At 51.4% G+C, this 19,945-nt stretch overlaps 1 protein-coding gene across 1 annotated transcript; it reads left to right on the forward strand.

Annotated features, from left to right (window-relative positions):
- Nucleotides 1–745: 745 nt before the first annotated feature.
- On the forward strand, nt 746–9,367 carry Nes (nestin). Its single transcript, XM_057793940.1, has 4 exons — nt 746–1,635; nt 2,507–2,631; nt 4,296–4,369; nt 4,575–9,367. Exons 1-4 carry the CDS (start codon nt 850–852, stop codon nt 8,951–8,953), a joined length of 5,364 nt encoding a protein of 1,787 aa, XP_057649923.1. The 5' UTR covers nt 746–849; the 3' UTR covers nt 8,954–9,367.
- The last annotated feature ends 10,578 nt before the right edge of the window (nt 9,368–19,945 follow it).

Raw genomic sequence — 19,945 nt, forward strand, 5'->3', positions numbered from 1 at the left:
CCTTTTCCTGATTCAGGGGGAGGCAACAGGACATCCCTGTGTCCCTGTGAGGGTACGAACTGGACACTCTGTCTGTTAACATCAGCTGGCCTGGCTGGGCAGGGGTTGCTGGCGCAGGCAGCTGCAGCGGCTAAGGCAGGAGGATTTCCATGATTTCCAGACCAGCCTGATCTACAGAGCGAGACCGACCATCTTAAAAAACTGTGGGGAGAGGGGTGTCGTAGCCCAGGCTAGCCTCGATTCCCACCTCCACCTTCGGACCACAGGGAGGCTACTCCTCGTAGTGGGTTCTTTCTGCGTTGGGCAGTGTATCTTGCAGTGTTGCCTCTATGGGGGTGAGTGTTCACTGTTTTACACAGAACACTGCACTGTCCGTTTTTCAACAGCTCACGAAGTTTCCAACACTAAAGTCATTTTGTAGAAGAGAAGTTGTGTCTCAGAGGATTTGAGTGTGTGTGGAGAAAGGAAGTCCGCAAGCCCAGTTCTGTCTATCCAGGGTGTTCAAGTGGAGTCTGGAGTTCCTTCTCAAGCCTCCCTCAGAAAATCACCCACATCGGACGGGATCTCTCAGGGCCGGGCGGCTTCCTTGGTTCCATTCTCATGTACCCCAGTGAAGCAAGGGCTTGGTCTGCATGTCGCACTGAACCCTAAAGGGTTAAGACCCGGGTGCCGCCCCCTTTCCCGCCCGACTGGCGGGAGTATGAATACCCTCGCTCCAGCTCCCTCCCGGAGTCCTCCACTTCCGCTGGGTCACTGTTGTCGCCACTCTCTCCCGCCTAAAAGCTCCGAAGGCCGCTCCCTTCTCCATTGCTGCGCGTCCGCCCGCACTCGGTGGGTCAGACCAGCGACATGGAGGGTTGTGTCGGGGAGGAATCTTTCCAGCTGTGGGAGCTCAATCGCCGCCTGGAGGCCTACCTGACCCGGGTAAAGACGCTGGAGGAGCAGAACCAGCTGCTCAGCGCGGAGCTTGGGGGACTCCGGGCGCAGTCCGGGGATGCCTCCTGGCGGGCCCGAGCCGACGACGAGCTGGCAGCGCTGCGGGTCCTCGTCGATCAGCGCTGGCGGGAGAAGCACGAGGCCGAGGTGCAACGCGACAACCTGGCTGAAGAGCTGGAGGGCGTGGCGGGCCGGTGCCAGCAAGTGCGGCTCGCCCGGGACCGGACCAGTGAGGAGGTCGCCTGCAGCCGGCGCGCACTCGAGGCGGAGAAGAGTGCGCAGGGCTGGCTGAGCTCCCGGGTTGCGGAGCTGGAGCGAGAGTTAGAGGCTGTGCGGGCGGCGCACGAGGAAGAGCGCGCGCACCTGAACGCGCAGGCTGCCTGTGCGCCACTCCGGCTCGCCGCGCCGCCCCACGGACCGCCGGCTCGGGCCCCCGAGGTGGAGGAGCTGGCCCGAAGGCTAGGCGAAGCGTGGCGCGGGGCGGTGCGCGACTACCAGGAACGCGTGGCTCACATGGAGAGCTCCCTGGGCCAAGCCCGCGAGCGACTGGCCCGAGCTATGCAGGGTGCTCGGGAGGGTCGCCTTGAGCTGCTGCAGCTGCAGGCTGAACGCGACGGCCTCCAGGAGCGCAGAGAGGCTCTGGAACAGAGGTTGGAGGGCCGCTGGCAGGACCGGCTGCAAGCCACTGAAAAGTTCCAGGTGAGGAGGTGACCAACCCGAGTAAGACTAAGCTGTAGGAAGTGCTTACGATGCTAAGAAACTTTCAGGAAGGGAGTGGAGCAAGGGCAGTTGTATTCAGGAGCCCCTGCCCAGAACACATAGACCCTAGACTTTCCTGTCCAGGCAGGGAGGATGGAATTCTGAGACCTTCTGGCACAACCCACTTGTAAGGCCTAGAGGGCAAGACCCACTGTAGCGGCTCATCACTCTTTGAACGGCAACTCCCCTATAGGATGGCTCCATGCACTCTTCCCTATGCTATTGTCAATCAGAAGGTTTCAAACACATGCTCCCTCAACTCCAGAAGGTTCCTAGCAACCAAGGTGTTATGACTTCTCAGCTGCCTGGAACACGTCCCAGAGGCCTGGGGCCCCCTCCCCCTCATACTGCACAGATGTGACCAACAGCTGAGAAAACAGCCTCTTGCCTGGCCCAGACAGAAGTCCCAACAGTGGCCACCTTCCCCCTCCTCTTGGAGGAGAGAGATTCCAGAACACGTGGGAAGTAGAGGAACCAGGGCTGCTCTGAGAAGCTGGGGACAGTGAGGGCCCAACTGCTTTCCTTGCAAGCCCTTCCAAGCCGACTCTTGATAAATTGTTTTTCCTTCTGTTTCCACTTTATCTGCTTTCTTCCTCTGTAACCATCTCCTCTCCCATGGGAACTGGATTCTCAACATGTGCTACCATTTAGGCAACATTCTCAAGAGAAGCCTAGTGCAGGAGAGGCTCGAGTGTCCCCTGCCCTTGTCTGGGGTACCCAGTCTAGTGCTCTGGGAGGGAGGATGTAGGCAGAGGAACAGGAGAGTCCCTCTGAGCGGAGGCCCCTTCACTCACCCTGGCTTGTTTTACAGCTGGCTGTGGATGCCCTGGAGCAGGAGAAGCAGGGCCTACAGAGCCAAATTGCTCAGATCCTGGAAGGTGGGCAGCAACTGGCACACCTCAAGATGTCACTTAGTCTGGAGGTGGCTACATACAGGTACACGGATGCACACACAGCTCTGACTCCTTGCCTGGAGGGCCCAGGGACTTGGCTTTGTCCTTTCTGTGAATCTCAGCTGCTGCTTTATAAAAATATCTATCTATGTGTATTTATTTATGCAGCATTGGGCAGGCGTCCTAAGAGGCCAGAAGACAGCAGTGGGCCTCCTGGAGCTGGAGCTACAGGGGTTGTGAGCAGCTCCACATCGCTGCTGTGAGCAGTTCTCTGCGAGAGAACTTACCACTGGCACCACTGCCCAGTCCTCAGATTCACTTGCAGTTTTGTATTGCATTTATTTATGTATGCATTTTCTGTGATGGGGGCCTCTGAGTCCCAGGGATCAAACAGGTTGTTGTCGAACTTGGCGGGTACTTTAGCCCGCTGAACCATCTCAGCAGGGGGGCTCAGCTGTCACTTTCACACTTAGACTTCCACCTGAGCCCCCCTGCTGCCCCTTCAGCTCAGTCTTCAGGGAGGAAACTGGGGGGCACAGGCATCTGCATCTGACCTCACTCTCTGCAGTCTCTGTGCACGCATCCTGGAGATACCTGGGCAGTCTCAGAAAAGAGACCTTGCAGGTGGGCCTGTTCATGCTGACCTGCTGTCTGAGCTAGGCTCAACTGTGTCCGGGTAAGCGCTAGCTTCCTAGCCTTCCTTTAAGCCCTAGAGTCCCTGACCCTGCCCAGTTCCTTACCCCCCCTCCCTTTTCTTTTTGCTTGCCTGGGAGAGGCTGAGCGGATTGGCTCTGTGGGTATAGACTCTATATATGTATCTTGCATGGAAAGACCCCATCTGGGAGCCCCACAGCTGAGGGCTGGGGATATCACTCACTCTAGAGTACCAGGCCAGGGCAGTGTCCCACTTCTCCAGAATCCATCGGTAAAGTGGTAGGACTGAGACAGGTGTAGGAGTGGAGGTGGAAGTGGGGCCCAGAGGAGAGCCAGTGAGGATTTCAGGACCTCATACAAGGCAGAAGGCAGGATGCTGTGTGAGGACAGAACCAAGTGTCGTAGGTCATGGACAGAAACAAGAGAATAGCTCGAAATCCCCTGTGAATTCTCCTCCAATCAGCTCCACAGACCACTGAGACAGGGGCATGAATGTAAAGACTTCTGCCCTGAAGAGTTTGAAGTCCTTAACCCTAGTCAGCGCTCTGAGGGAAGGGTCTAGGCAGCACAGAGGAATGTGACCGCCGGTGTTTGAAGTCTGAAAAGGATTTGGAGAGGGGGAGCTGAATTCATTTGCTCTTGTCTGTCACCAGCTCTGGGGGCACAGCAGAGAAGGGAGCCATCCCACGGGAACAGCCTGAGAATTCCCATTTCCCCTGAGGAGCCCCCTTCTCAGGCCCTCCAGATGGTGGTGTGGACAAAAGGCAGTAATTAGCATGAGAATCGGCCTCCCTCGCAGAGGATGAGGTCATCATTCTTGGCCTTGGGTGGGGAGCCGGAGACTGGTCTGAGGAGGGTGATCTGAGCATTAGCCATTCAGTGGCCAGTGTCTGACTGTGGGAATCTGCATGTGGGGTCTTCCTGTGACCAAATCTATGCTATCTATCCTGACTGTGCAGCTTTTGTATGGTAATAGTCATAGAGAGTGAGCCTGCTGTATCAGGACGTGGCACCTCAGCTGAAACTGACCCCATACCCTCCTCTCCCCGCAAGGACTCTGCTGGAGGCTGAGAATTCCCGGTTGCAAACACCTGCCCGAAGTTCCCAGGCTTCCCGTGGCTTTCACGGTAAGAGGCGGAGCCAACTGCTCCTGGAAGCTCTACTTCCGCTTACTTAGGAAGATCCTTCCTAAGCCACCAGTCTAAGTCTTCACTGGGTGACCTCAGCTGTGCTGTTCCCATCCTCTAGCCAGCGGGGGTCAGGCAATGGTGTGAGGGCTGCTCCATGGTGAGGTCGGGGCATACTTAAAACAATTCTTACTCTGCTTTCCAGACCCCAAGCTGAAGCTGCATTTCCTTGGGACACCAGAGGATCAGCACCTGGGATCTGTGCTTCCTGTCCTCACTCCGACACCCCTCCCTTCCCCCATGCCCAATACCCTTGAGACTCCAGTGACAGCCTTTCTGAAGACCCAGGAATTCCTTCAGGCCCAAACCCCCACCTTGGCCAGCACACCCATCCCACCCATGCCTGAGGCTCCCTGTCCTACAAAAGCAGAAGTCAGAGCCCAGGATGCCCCTCTTTCCCTGCTCCAGACACAGGGTGGGAGGCAACAGGGTCCAGAGCCTCTCTGGACCGAAGCCACAGTGTCTGTTTCCACCAGTGAGGAGCCTGGGGGCAAGCAGCCCAGCCACTTACCCAAGGATCTGACCTCCTCAGCCCACTCCGTGTTAGAGACTAAAGATGAAGAATCCAGTGAGTCTAGAGTTTCTAGCATATTCCAGGAAGATGAAGGGCAAATCTGGGAGCTAGTAGAGAAAGAAGCTGCCATAGAGGTAAAAGTAGAGAGGAGCTCTGCACAGGAGACACAAGAAGATGGTCTGGACATGGAAGAAATCCAGGATTCCCAGGGTCCTTTGCAAAAGGAAACCCTAGAGGCTCCAGAAGAGGAGCCACTGATGTCTCTGAAAATCCAGAGCCACGAGACACCAGGGAAGGAGAATTGGAATTCTCTGCGGTCTATAGACCAGACCCTGGGAACTCTAAAAAGCTCAGAAGAAAAACAAACACTGCTGAAGTCTTTAGAAGAAAAGGATGTAGAATCAGAGAAAACTCTAGAAAGGGGGCTTCCTGAGCTGTCTAAGCCTTTAGGAAAAGAAGACCCAGGAATTGAGGATGATCAAGAATTAATATCTCCTGAAGGTACACTAGAGACAGTTTCATCTATAGGAAAGGAAAATCAAGAAGTAGTGAGATCTTCAGAAGAGAACTTAGAGCCATTGACAGCTTTTGAAAAGGAAAGCCAGCATCCACTGGGATGTCCAGAAGAAGAGAACCAGATAGTTGAGAGGCTGATAGAAAAGGAGGGTCAGGAGTCCCTGAGGTCTCTGGAAGAGGAGGACCAGAGTATTGTGAAGCCTCTAGAAAGAGAGAGTCAGGAATCTCTGAAGTCTCTTGATGAAATCCAGGAGACCATTATACCACCAGGAAGCAAGAATCAGAAGCAACTGAAATCTCTAGAAGTAGAAGAGGAGCAGAGAATCGTGAAACCTCTGGAAAAAGAAGTGGAGCTCCTGAGGTCTCTAGAAGACAACGGCCAGATGACTGCGGGCCTGGTACAGAACGAGACTCAGGAGTCCCTGCGGTCTCATAAAGACAGAGACCAGGAGACCCAGGATCCACAGAGGTCTCTCGAAGACAACGGCCAGATGACTGGGGGCCTGGTACAGAACGAGACTCAGGAATTCCTGTGGTCTCATAAAGACAGAGACCAGGAGACCCAGGATCCACAGAGGTCTCTAGAAGAAGAGGACCAGATGACTGCGGGCCTGGTACAGAACGAGACTCAGGAGTCCCTGCGGTCTCATAAAGACAGAGACCAGGAGACCCAGGATCCACAGAGGTCTCTCGAAGACAATGACCTGATGACTGCGGGCCTGGTACAGAACGAGACTCAGGAGTCCCTGCGGTCTCATAAAGATAGAGACCAGGAGACCCAGGACCCACAGAGGTCTCTAGAAGAAGAGGGCCAGGGGATTGTGAACTATCTAGAAAAAGAAGATCAAGAGTTCCTGGGGTCTTTAGAAGAAGAGCAGGTGGTCAAGCAATCTCTAGAAAGGGAGAGCCATAAACCACTGAGTTCTGTTGAAAAAAAGGACTGGGTGACTGAGAACCTGCTAGACACAGAGAGTCAGGACTCGGGGAAGTCTTTTGAAGAGGAGAACCAGCAGATCTTTAGATCTCTGGGAAAAGAGACTCCAGAGTCCCTGTGGTCTCCCGAAGAGCAGGACCAAGAGATACAGAGATCTCTTCAACAAGAGACTGGACAGATAGTCAGGGATGTAGGGGATGAACAGCTGGCGGTGAGACAACCAGACGTAGAGACGCCTTTTGGAAGACAGAGCCCAGTGTCACTGGAAGGAAGAGCGGAGACAGTGAAGTCTTCAGACACAGAGAACATAGAACCACTGAAGAGTGCTGAGGCGGGTCTGCAGACAGTGAACTCTGTGCAAGTGCAAGAGCCATTGTGGTCTCCAGAAGTGACTAGAGAGACAGCGAAACCTCTAGAAAATGAAATTCAGGAATCACTGGGGTATGTGTATGGGAACCAAGAGACCCTGAGACCCCTTGAAAGGGAGAATCAAGAATTGAGATCTCTGGGCAAGTGGAACCTAGAGACTGTGGACTCTCTAGAAGGGATGGGGGCGGCTGGGCAGCAGCTGGAAGCGGAAGGCTGCCTAGATAAGAATGAGCAGCAAGAATCAGCGAGGTCTCTGGCAGAGGTGGGGCAGGAGCTGCCTGGCTCTAGAAATCAACAAAAGTGGGAAGACATGGTGGAGGACGGAGCAGTGAATCAGGACCCAGTCCTAGGGAGAACAGGCATGGAAAGCGAGGAAGAGGCAGAGCTGCCCCTGACTGGGCAAAGTGGGAAGGAAGAAGCTGCTGAGGACAGGGAGCTGCGGCTACAAGTCAAGGGGGAGGCCTGTAGCCTGGGGAGCTCTGAGCCCAAGGAGCAGAGGGTCCCCAGTGAGGAAGACAACAGGAAGGGGAGCGCTGAGGCCTTCCAGGACATGGAGGGACCACCAGAGCAGGTGGAGACCTTAGAGGTCCCAGTTGCCCAGGGAATGCCAGAAGTGACAGAGCCCCTGTTGCAAGATGAGGCTATAGCACTAACAGGTGAACAAGACTCCAAAGAGCTTACCCTGGGCTCAGAGGCTGCTACCAGAGATGGACTGGAGCAGGAAGTGTTAGGGTTAGGGAAACCAGAGCATCTGGCCAGGGAGGAGGCCATTCACCCATCCCTGGAGGAGCAAAGTGTGGAGGTAAAGAGAGCTCAGGACTTGGAAGGGCCTGAAAAAGAACCATCCGAGACAGGCGCTCTGGAGTCAGAGATCTTTGAACTGCACAAGACTAGCAGTGATGCTCTAGAACCCAAGAGCTTCAAGAAGTCAGAGCCTGCGGTGGGCTGGGGAATAGAGGAGGCCTCAGTGGAGACCTCAGACCATGAGGGCAGTGCTGTCCCTCAGCCCAGGCTCTCAGAGACAGAGGAAGATGAGGGCACACAGGCTGTACCGGCACTCCCTGGTCCCAAGTTCATGGAACCTTCTTCATACATCCCAGCCCTGGAAGATGCCTGTGAGCTGCAGCCCCGGGCTGAGGGGATTCAGGAAGCTGGGTGGCAGCTAGAAGGTGGGTCTGAAGCTCTGAGGAAAGTAGGAGATGAGCAAGAGTTTGGTCTGGGGGAGACCCCCGAGGGCCTCCAGGATTGGGAGGAGAGCAGAGAAGAGAGTGAGGCGGATGAGTTAGGGGAAACTCTCCCGGACTCTACTCCCCTGGGTCTCTACCTGAGGTCCCCTACCTCCCCAAAGTGGGACCTAGCTGGAGAGAAGAGGCTCTCCCCTCAAGGAGAGGCCAGGGAGGAAGGCTGGGGTCCTCCTGTCCTCAGCAACCCACCCGGGGAGGAGGAACAAGGTCCTGACTCTGACCTGTCATCTGAGGAATTTGAGGACCTGGGGACTGAGGCCTCTTTTCTTCCAGGGGTTCCCAAGGGGGCGGCAGATCATCTGGGCCAGGTTCCTTCAGTACTGGAGCCTGAAAGCTGGGATCAGGGCGGGGAGTCTGATGGCTTTGCTGATGAAGAGGAGAGTGGGGAGGAGGGAGAAGAACATGAAGAGGCTGAGTCAGGGGCTCAGTGGTGGGGGCCAGGGCCCTCTGGTGGGGGTTTCAAGGTCCAGGATATCACCCAAAGAGGGGACCTCCTGGAACAGGGATCTGTGGGTGTCAGTGGTCCTTGGGATGATGGCTTGAGAGGTGCTGCAGCTAATAGCGCTGTGACTGCCCTGGACACTGAGTCTCAGGACAGCGCTGAACCTTCTGGGTCAGAGGGGTCTGAGTCTGTTTCCTTGGAGGGAGAGGACCATTTGGATGCCCCCCAAGAGGTGACTAGCACGGTCCCAGGGGTTGGAGATACCCAGAGCCCCAACTCGGAGTTAGAGCACATGAATGGGAGGGTGGAGACTGGATTAGAGCAGTCTGAGGGGAAGGAAGGTCTGGATGGGGACCAGGACCAGGGACGCCTTTTACAGGAACAGGAAGTGGGTGCCCTAAAGGCCTCCTTGGTAGTTTCTCCTATGCACCTAGGCCCAAGTCAGTCCCTGGAATTCCCTCTGAGTGGAGTAGATGGAGATTCCTGGTCCTCAGAGGAAGACTAGAGAAAGCTTCTCTGGCTCTGAAGACTTAATGGTAGAGGGGATGTCCTTCCTGATCTGGGCCAGCACCCTTCGCTTTGATAGCTTGACCTGTGGTGTCCTGAAGAGGTGGCTGGCTGAGGGAGATGAGGTCCTGTCAGGGCCTCCTGAAGGCTCAAGCCAGGTGAGCCCCTGTAGTTCTAGACCGCCTTTCTTCTGCATCTCACCTGCTGGAAGAAGCCTGGGCTCAGAGCTTTCGCACGGGGCTGTTCTGGCCAGGTCTTGTGAGCCCCGCCTGTCTACAGTAGTGCCATCCCCACAAGGTGAGGCTTGGCCTATGCCCAGAGGAGCTGAGGGCAACAATTCTGACTGACCTTTCACCTCATCTCAGCCTGCTGAGACTTTGTTCTGCTCTTTCTTGATTAAATAAAGTTGCATCCCTCCCTATACAGTCTGGTGGCTTCCATCTAGGTTTCAGGGGGGTCCTTCTGGTTGAGAAGCAATGGAATAGAGGGGCTGCCTCTGGGGGAGGCCTGGTTGTCCTCTCCACCAGCAGCACTGATTACAAGGTCCTCCCCACTGGATGTCCTCCTAACCCCTCAGTGTCTCTTGCATAATTAGCCCCCTGGTTTCCAACAACCTAAACAGTTGTCTAGCCTGTGATGACTGACTGGGTTGGAGTTGGGGAGGGAGGAGAGAGGCCTGAGAGAGGCCTGGCCTGCTCTAGTCTGGCTGTACAGCCTCAGGTCAACAGTTTCTCTGAACTCCAGACCCGGCCACTCATTAGGGGAAGCTGAATTGCCCTATGCCCTGGGTGGTCTCCTGAGGCTGGGAGAACAGGGGAGAGGCCAGGGGAAGCCTCTGCAGTCCTCAACGGAGCTCTCCTGGCATGTGCCGCAGCAGGAGGCCAAGAGGAAAGGCTAGCAGGCCCAGAGGAACATAAGGGAGCTGTCCAGGTGACAGCATGAGGGGCGTGGCACACTGTGCAATGTTAGCAGTGGCACAGAACCAGGTTCTGCTAGTGGGCTCTTTCTCAACATCTGTGCAGGGCAAGATGTACCCACAGGCCTCAAAGGTGGGATAGCCAGATAGAAAGTACCTGCCAGTTACGTTCTGCAGGGAGGAAGCCCAGTACCCAGATGTTCATTTAGATGCCATGATGGAGAAGGTACTGGCTGCCCACACTGATGCCATCACAACCCCAGAGCAGGCTCCTTCTCCCCTTGGGAGGGTAGACAAAGACTGTGCTAGCCAACTGGCACTGTGGGCTCCTCTGTGGGCTCTTCTTCCTCCAAACTGCTCTGGTTCCAGCCCATTTCATCCACACCCTTGCCCTGGGGGTCCAGGATCCTGATTCTCCTACCCCACCCTCCTGGCAGCCCAAGCATCCGCTCTCTCCTTTCTGTACACTAATAACAAGGTTCTCCTGTCTGGTTTGCCAGCTGATGGGCAGAGACCAGCATGTTGGCATCAGGCAAGCAAAACCTGCCTCTCTAATTGGACAAGACATCCTGTGCTTCCTCTTTCCAGGCCTTTGGGTACCACTGCTTGGATGAACACCAAGGACAGAACTAAGTCAACTAGCCCTGCCCTGTACCAGATCCCCATCCTGTACCCCCACAAGCTTATTGTCCTCTACAGTTATCACAGCTGGGCACTGATGCTAGAACTACGCACAGGGCTCAGGATGAAGTGAGGAGGCACAGTCTCTATGGAAATGGTTCTATGTCCAAACAGCAAGAGAGGCAGGAGCTAGACAATGCCAGGGACACCCCTGGTTGTGATGATCAGTGTGGTTGCCATCCACGCAGTGCGGGCTCTGAGAACACAAGCTCTTTGTACAGGAAGCTTTAGCAGCTCCTGAACAAAGGTTAGCAAGTGGAAATTGTGTCTGAAGACAGACACATGCTGGGTAGGGACATAGGGCAGGGCAGGCCCTGAGTGGCCAGTGCTGGGGAGAATACTGGGGGTGAGGGTGGGGAGGACAGAAGAGGCCTGGAACAGTGGAAGACAAAACAGGCAGTGGTGGGAAGGGGGCGGGGAGAAGGCCTTAGGGAGATTACAGGAAGTCCTGGCAGTGGGCAAAGCCTTCACCAAGAAGCCAGGAAGCATGGGCTCTTCCTGAGACATGGATCTTCTGAAAGGCCTGTGCACAGGTGCCACCACCAGGACTTCCGTTTCCTGAGAACAGGCTGAGCAGGAACAGGCAGGAGCCTGCCAGTAGTGGAGGTGCAGGCCAAGGTGCAGTAGGGGACAGTAAGACTTGGGGGCACAAAGTGAGGTCTCAGGAGCTGTGGGGGAGATGAGGAGCACAGGACGGCATGGCCCAGGGCTGCTGCAAACAGTGGACGGGTGAGTGGTGTCATTTTGCCTTGGGACTCAGGAGAGAGGACCAAGTAGGGACAAGGGTTGGAATCTCAGCAGAGCATGTATAGAGTGAGGAGAGGCCCGCAGAGGCCCTGAAACTCCCAGATGAGGAGGGGACCCTGTAGAAGGCTGACACAAACAGGGCAAGGGATCACAGTGCTTCAGGGAACTGGTTGGTGCCGGAAGTCTCTGAGTACAGGGTGAATGAGGGATAGCAGGACACACTTCTAAGGGTGGAGTCCCCACAGAAGGGAATGAGGAGGGGGCAAGAGAAGAAACATTCCCCAACATACAAACAGCATGAGGCAGTGGGAGGTGATTCTGGGGCCTCCTCGGGTAAATATAGCCTCTGAGCTAGCCGGAGACAGGCTTGGGGGTGGGGGGTGTCGGGCGGAGGTGGCTTCCTCAGTTTGTTTGGGGCACTTCCTTATAAGGCAGTGCAGGCTGAGGCGCCTCCAAGGGTGAGGTCAGGGGCAGAGGCTCCCTGCAGTCCAGCCTGATGCTGTCCCTGTAGCTGCTGGAGTCTCAGAGGAAATCAAAGTCTAGGCTTTGTGTGACAGCCAATCTGCGTGGGGCTCTCAGAAGGTGACCTCGAGCCATTGCACCCACAGAGCCTAAGCTTTCCCTCTGTAAGGTACTGGGTGAACTGAATCCTTCCTCCAAATAGTTCCGACGTGAATGACATCACCCTCGACCTCCAGGGCTCAGCCCTGGGTCGAAGAATCAGCAATCATTCATTGTCTGAAAGAAACCCCCTCCATTCCTCTGCCGCCCGCAGTCCACACCCAGCCTCGCCCTGGGACACCAGCTGCTGCCACTTGAGCTGCCCGTCATGCCGTCCTCTCTGGTGGGGGTGTGTGTGAAGGAATGTGATTTCATTTTGTCTGGAATGTGCGGTCTCTACTTCTCCAGGGAGGGGTGCCCACCAGCCCAGACAACCCAATTAGACTCTGACTTAGGGAAGACCCCCCCCCCAGTTCCTATTGCACCCGGCTCACCTCTTAGGGGAGGAAGGGCAGGCAACAGAGTCTCCCTGGTATAGCAGTGGAGAAAGGTTGCCAGCAGCTGTCCCTGAACATCGCAGGAGAGCCATGGGCACAGCCTGTCTCAAGAGCAGAGGGGCCGCACGGTGAAGACCCCATCAGTCTGCCTTCTAGGGTCCTTGCTTCCTTCATGCTGAACCCCTCCATCCCACTTCTAACTCAACAATCGGGGTTGCTGGCCCGCCTCTTGTCTCAACTCTCTCTAGGCCTGCTGCCCAGGTGCTCCAATGCCAATGTCCATCTTGGAACTTAACTGCCATTCTGCATGCCCTGCCTCAAAATGATAGGTCCCAGGTCCTGGCATCTTCTCCTTGAGCTTCCTCCTTCGGCCATAATGCACTCCTTTCCCCAGTTCCATCCTCCCTCCCCACCCTTAGGACTCAGCTGTGGTTCCATAAATAACTGAGGCAGGTGCTAGGAGGCCTCTGTCTAGGAACCCCCACCCTGCAGCTGTGGGCTCAGCTGCTCACAGTCTGTCGGCCCTGGGCCCCAGGAAGGGTGCCTCCTCCTGGGTTCTCCATTAGTGGAGGCCTCAGTCCCCACTCTTCTCCCTCCTCCCAGCCAGAGAACTTGGACTCACTGCACCTGGGAAACTGAGGTACAGAGTGGTGCATCTTGTCCTTGATGTCTCCAGAGGCCACTTGGGGTCAGCAGAACATGGGCCAGGGAGCTTTGGGTGCCTCACACTAAGCATCAAATATGAGTAGTATTTAATTCCAGCCTTAAGTGGCCAACAGTCTTCTTTCTGTTAGCAATTAACCTAAACACCAAGACAAAGTCATCCGGGTGCCCACAGGCTCGGGATCCATCCACTTAGCCTTTCACCTGGGCTTAGTGGGACAGTGTCCTCACATCCTACCTGCTTCTCTTTCCCAGTCTTTCCTTAGGCTCTGTTCCTGAACTTATCAGTTACTCTGCCCAGGAGGAAACTGGCTATTTTGCAGCAAGCCAAATAGAAGCCAGCCCTCAAGAAGGGAAGGGAACGCTGCTTGCACCGTGCCCTGAGAGGGGCAGGCACTGTAGGCCAGGATCTAACTGCAGTGCCTGAAAAAGCTCTCTGACAGACAGACTGGGCATTTTTTAGTCTTCGGGAACTGCTAAGTCACTGTGAACACCAGGACAATGGGACCCTTTCTCTCCCTATGCAGGAGTGAGGCCCACAGACAGGGTCTCAGAGCTGTGACAAAGGCCTCCAGTGAGGTTGAGGCAGAGCTGTAGGAGGCCAGGGTGTGGTGAGCAACGGGGAGGGGGGATGTGAGACAGCATTCAGAGGCTCCAGGAACCTGGCAGAGGCCCTGGGCAATGCTCAAGCCTCTACCTGTGGTCCAGGGTGGGATTCTTTTCCAATACCTCCTAAACCCAAGGACAAGACACCTCGCTGGGTCCTGATAGTGTGACAGAGGTGACAGGCGCTGCGACCCTACTCCATTTCTCCAAAGAGGTGCGCAGCGCTCGATACAGGACCTCTTTCTGACGCACAGACTAAGTACCTTCTGTGCAGGGCACTGCTGAGTCACTCCAGAACAGCCCCCCCCCTTCCCCAGGAAGCCCAGCCTAGCCAGGACTGAGCTTCCTGTTTGCTGCTTTGCCAGGGAAGCCCTGCAGGTGGTGGAGGATTCCTGTTCTAGCCCTCTATCTGCTTCTGGAACTCTCCTCATCCACAGAGCAGAGAAGATGGTAGAACTCTGCCATGGGAGACTTGACGAGAACCTTGGGGAGAGGGTTGGAAAGCCCAGGGTGCCACAAACCACCATAGTATCTAGACTTTGCCTCAGTGAGTTCTGAACCCGAAGGACAGACACTGCTTCCTCTCCTGCCTTCTCCTTTTCAGGATCTCCTCAAAGGTCACCTGGGTCTTCATCCTCACACAGTTCCAGCTAAATTCCCTGACAGCCTCCATCATGCATTGCAAGGGCAACCACGGGCCATACCGGATAAAGCATGGTCCACGCTGGCCCCAGCTTCTCTTCCCTGTAGTGCCTCAACCAGTTTGTACTCTAGGGCCATTCTGGCTTGGCTGTGTGGGCAGGTAGATGAGCCCAGCCCTGGAGGAAGAAGGCGGTGGTGAAGGTGGTGAAGTCCGAGAGAAATAGGTGCTTTCTTAGAGAAGGGCCAGGAGAGCCCCAGGTCCTCAGCGCCGCCTTCCCGAGCCCCTGTCTGGGACTCCTAGCATTCTGTCTCCTTGCCTCTTGTTTTTCACCGGGTCGGCGGCTGGCTTTTAGAAAAGAACCAAGAATCGCCAGGTAGGTTAATGGGCATAAGGACTGTGTCCACATGCACTCAGTGCTGAGTGAGTCAGGTGTGAGGATCTGCAGTCACAATCTGTCTTGTCAGGACGGGCACCCCAGCCAAGGCAAGGCTGCAACTGAGGAGTCCGTGGAGCTCTGACTGGTGCAGGCACCGTTAAGTGGTGCAGGCACCGTTAATCCACTTCCTTGCTTGCAGTGACCTCATCACTTCAGCCTCCGTTGACTCAACCCGGGCAAGCTCAGTTTGACCGGCCGGAAGGCCTGCTCTCCCCGCACCTAACTGCCCCGCACTTCTAATAGTCTCCGCAAGTCGGAAAGGCTGCGACGCCCCCTGGTGGCCTCTTGGCTTCTCTCCCTCGTCCCGGGCCACCACGCAATCTAGTCACATGCCTGTATCCGCTGCGCCCTCTACTGGTCACTCCTCCTTTCCTGTTCCTTGCCCAGCCTTCCCTTCAGCAGGGCAGTTTTTTTGTTTTTTGTTTTTTAAAATATTTATTTATTTATTATGTATACAATATTTTGTCTGTGTGTATGCCTGCAGGCCAGAAGAGGGCACCAGACCCCATTACAGATGATTGTGAGCCACATTGTGGTTGCTGGGAGTTGAACTCTGGACCTTTGGAAGAGCAGGCAATGCTCTTAAACTCTGAGCCATCTCTCCAGCCCAGCATGGCAGTTTTTGGAGGCACTCCGGGAAGCTCAAAATGAAGCCGCCAGTCGGTCCCCCTCCTCAAACCGGCCCCCCCCTTTTTAAATTGTTTTTATTGAGCTATATGTTTTTCTCCACTCCACTCCCCTACTACCCTCTCCCATCGTTCCCCAGGCTCCCAATTTACTCAGGAGATCTTGTCTTCTTCTACTTCCCATGTACATTAGATCCATGTATGTCTCTCTTGGGCCCTCTTTGTTGTCCCTGGGATTGTGAAATGTAGGCTGTTTGTTCTTTGTTTTATGTCTAAAAGCCATTTATGAGTGAGTACATATGATAGTTGTCTGTCTGGGTCTGAGTTACCTCACTCAATATGATGTTTTCTAGATCCATCCATTTGCCCACAAATCTCAAAATATTATTAATTTTTCTCCATTGTGTAAATGTACCACTTTTTTCTTATCCATTCTTTGGTTGAGGGGCATTTAGGTTGTTTCCAGGTTCTGGCTATGACAAAGCTGCTATGAACATAGATGAACACATGTACTTGTGGTATGATTGAGCATCCTTTGGATATGTACCCAAAAGTGGTATTGCAGGGTCTTGAGGAAGGTTGTTTCCTAATTTTATGAGAAATCGCCATACTGACATCCAAAGCAGCCAAACTAGTTTGCATTCCCACCAACAATAGAGGAGTGTTCCCTTTACACCACATCCTCTCCAGCATAAGTTATCATCAGTGTTTTTTATCTTGCCCATACTTTTTTATATTTATCACTTAATTTTGTATCATCTCTTTTTCTTTTTTTAAAAGCATTTATTTATTTATCTATTTATTTATTTATCTATTTATTATGTATACAATATTCTGTGTGTGCCTGCAGGCCAGAAGCGGGCACCAGACCTAATTACAGGTGTTTGTGAGCCATGATGTGGTTGCTGGGAATTGAACTCAGAACCTCTGGAAGAGCAGGCAATGCTCTTAATCTCTGAGCCATCTCTCTGGCTCTCATTTCTTTTTTATATTGATTTTTATTGAGCTCTACATTTTTCTCTGTTCCCCTCCTTGCCTCACCCCTTCCCTTCAATCCTCCCCCAAGGTCCCCATGCTCCCAGTTTACTCAGGAGATCTTGTCTTTTTCTACTTTCTACTTCCCATGTAGATTAGATCTATGTAACTCTCAGTCTCCGCATGGTTGTCTAAGTTCTCTGGGATTGTGGTTTGTAGGCTGGCTTTCTTTGCTTTATGTTTAAAAACCACCTATGAGTGAGTATATGTGATAATTGTCTTTCTGTGTCTGAGTTACCTCACTCAAAATAATGTTTTCTAGCTCCATCCATTTTTCTGCAAAATTCAAGATGCCATTATTTTTTTCTGCTGTGTAGTACTTCGTTGTGTAAATGTACCACTTTTTTTTTTTTATCCATTCTCTGATCGAGGGGCATTTAGGTTGTTTCCAGGTTCTGGCTATGACAAACAAAGCTGCTATGAACATAGTTGAGCACATGTCCTTGTGGTACGATTGAGCATCCTTTGGATATCTACCCAAAAGTGGGATTATTAGATCTTGAGGAAGGTTGTTTCCTACTTTTCTGAGAAACCGCCACACTGACATCCAAAGGGGCTGTACCAGCTTGCATTCCCACCAGCAATGCAGAAGTGTTCCCTTTTCCCCACAACCTCTCCAGCATAAGTTGTCATCACTGTTTTTGACCTTAGCCAATCTTATAGGTGTTAGATGGAATTTCAGAGTTGTTTTAATTTGCATTTCTCTGATGACTAAGGATGTTGGACATTTCTTTAAGTATCTTTCAGCCATTTTAGATCCTTGAGAGTTCTCTGTTTAGGTCTGTACTCCATTTTTTTATATTGGATTATGTGATCTTTTGGTGTCCAATTTCTTGAGTTCTCTGTCTGATGTGGGGTTAGTGAAGATCTTTTCCCATTCTGTAAGCTGTCGTTTTGTCTTGTTGATCATGTCCTTTGCTTTACAGAAGCTTTTCAGTTTCAGGAGGTCCCATTTATTAATTGTTTCTCTCAGTGTCTGTGTTGCTGGGGTTATACTTAGGAAGTGGTCTCCTGTGCCAATGCGTTCAACTGTACTTCCCACTTTCTCTTCTATAAGGTTCAGTGTGGCTGGCTTTATGTTGAGGTCTTTGATCCATTTGGACTTGAGTTTTGTGCATGGTGATAGATATGGGTCTATTTTCATTTTTCTGCATGTTGATATACAGTTATGCCAGCACCACTTGTTAAATATGCTTTTTTTCCATTTGATATTTTTTGCTTCTTTGTCAAATATCAGGTGTTTGAAGGTGTGTGGATTGATATCCGGGTCTTCTATTTAGTTCCATTGGTCCTCCTGTCTGTTCTTATGCCAATACCAGTCTGTTTTCAGTACTGTAGCTCTGTAGTAGAGTTTGAAGTCAGGGATTGTGATGCCTCCAGAAGTTCTTTTATTGCACGGGATTTTTTTGGCTATCCTGGGTTTTTTGCTTTTCCAAATGAAATTGAGTGCCGTTCTTTTGAGGTCTTTGAAGAATTTTGCTGGGATTTTGATGGGCATTGCGTTTAATCTGTAGATTGCTTTTGGTAAGATTGCCATTTTTGCTATGTTAATTCTGCCTATCCAAGATCATGTGAGGTCTTTCCACTTTCTGGTGTCTTCTTCAATTTCCTTCTCCAAAGATTTAAAGTTTTTGTCATACAAGTCTTCCACTTGTTTGGTTAGAGTTACTTTGAGATATTTTATGCTATTTGTGGCTATTGTGAAGGGTGTTGATTCTCTGATTTCTTCCTCAGCCCTTTTATCATCTGTGTACAGGAGGGCTACTAATTTTTTGGAGTTAATCTTGTATCCTGCTACATTGCTGAAAGTGTTTATGAGTTGTAGAAGTTCCTTGGTAGAATTTTTGGGATCACTTATGTAATAGCATCAGCAAACAGTGAGAGTCTGACTTCTTTTTTTCCAATTTGTATCCTCTTGATCTCCCCTTGGTGTCTTATTGCTCTAGCTAGAACCTCAAGAACTATATTGAATAGATACGGAGAGGGTGAACAACCTTGTCTTGTTCCTGATTTCAGAGGAATCACTGTGAGTTTCTCTCCATTTAGTTTGATGTTGGCTGTTTGCTTGCTGTATATTGCCTTCATTATGTTTAGGAATGTTCCTTGTATCCCTGCTCTTTCCAAGACCTTTATCATGAAGGGATGTTGTATTTTGTTAAATGCTTTTTTTGCATCTAGTGAGATGATCATGTAGTTTTTATTTTTCAGCCTGTTTATGGTGGATTACGTTGACAGATTTTTGTATGTTGAACAATCCCTGCATCTGTGGGATGAAGCTGACTTGGCCATGGTGGATGATGGTTCTGATGTGTTCTTGGATTCCATTTGTCAGTATTTTATTGAGTATTTCTTTTGCATCAATGTTCTTAGTGAGATTAGTCTATAATTCTCTTTCTTAGTAATGTCTTTCTGTGGTTTGAGTAGTGGGTAATTGTAGCCTTATAAAAAGAGTTTGAGCCTGGCGGTGGTGGCGCACGCCTTTAATCCCAGCACTTGGGAGGCAGAGGTAGGCGGATCTCTGTGAGTTCGAGACCAGCCTGGTCTACAAGAGCTAGTTCCAGGACAGGCTCCAAAACTACAGAGAAACCCTGTCTCGAAAACCAAAAAAAAAAAAAAAAAAAAAAAAAAAAAGAGAGAGAGAGAGAGTTTGGCAATGTTCCTTCTGTTTTTATTGTGTGGAATAATTTGAGGCGTATTGATATTAGTTCCTCTTTGAAAGTTTTGTAGAATTCTGAGCTGAAACCATCTGGTCCTGGGCTTTTTTTGGTTGGGAGACTTTTGATGACTGTTTCTATTTCTTCAGCAATTATAGTCTGTTTAATTTGCTTATCTGGTCTTGAATTAATTTTGGTAAATGATATTTATCCAGAAAGTTGTCCATTTCCTTTAAGTTTTGCAATTTTGTGGAGTACAGGTTTTCAAAATATGACCTGATTATCCTCTGTATTTCCTTTGTGTCTGTTGTTATGTACCCCTTTTCATGTCTGATTTTGTTCATTTGGATATTCTCTCTCTGCCTTTTGGTTAGTTTGTATAAAGGTTTGTCTATTTTGTTGATTTTCTCGAAGAACCAACTCTTTGTCTCATTGATTCTTTGTATTGTTTTCTTTGTTTCTATTTTGTTGATTTTAGCTCTCAATTTGATTATTTCCTTCCATCTAGTTCTCTTAGGTGAGTTTGCTTCTTTTTGTTCTAAAATTTTCAAATGTTCTGTTAATTCACTAGTGCAGGATTTTTCCAACTTCTTTATGTAGGCATTTAGTGCTGTGAACTTCCTCTTAACACTGCTTTCATTGTGTCCCATAAATTTGAGTATGTTGTGCAGTCATTGATGAGTCAGGTGAGCATTGTTTAATTTCCATGTGTTTTTGGTTTTCTGAAATTAGTATTGCTGTTGACTTCTAGTTTTAAACCATGATGATCTGATAAGGTACATTGGATTATTCCAAGTTTTTGTATTTGTTGAGGTTTGTTTTGTTACCGAGTATGGGGTCAGTTTTTGAGAAGGTTCCATGAGGTGCTGAGAAGAAGGTATATTCTTTTCTGTTTGGATGGAATATTCTATAGATGTCTGTTAAGTCCATTTGAGTCATAACATCTGTTCATTTTTTGTCGGAATGACCTGTCCAGTGGTGAGAG

The sequence above is a fragment of the Chionomys nivalis genome, chromosome 18 (assembly GCF_950005125.1).
Source record: "Chionomys nivalis chromosome 18, mChiNiv1.1, whole genome shotgun sequence".
NCBI classification, from domain to species: domain Eukaryota; kingdom Metazoa; phylum Chordata; class Mammalia; order Rodentia; family Cricetidae; genus Chionomys; species Chionomys nivalis.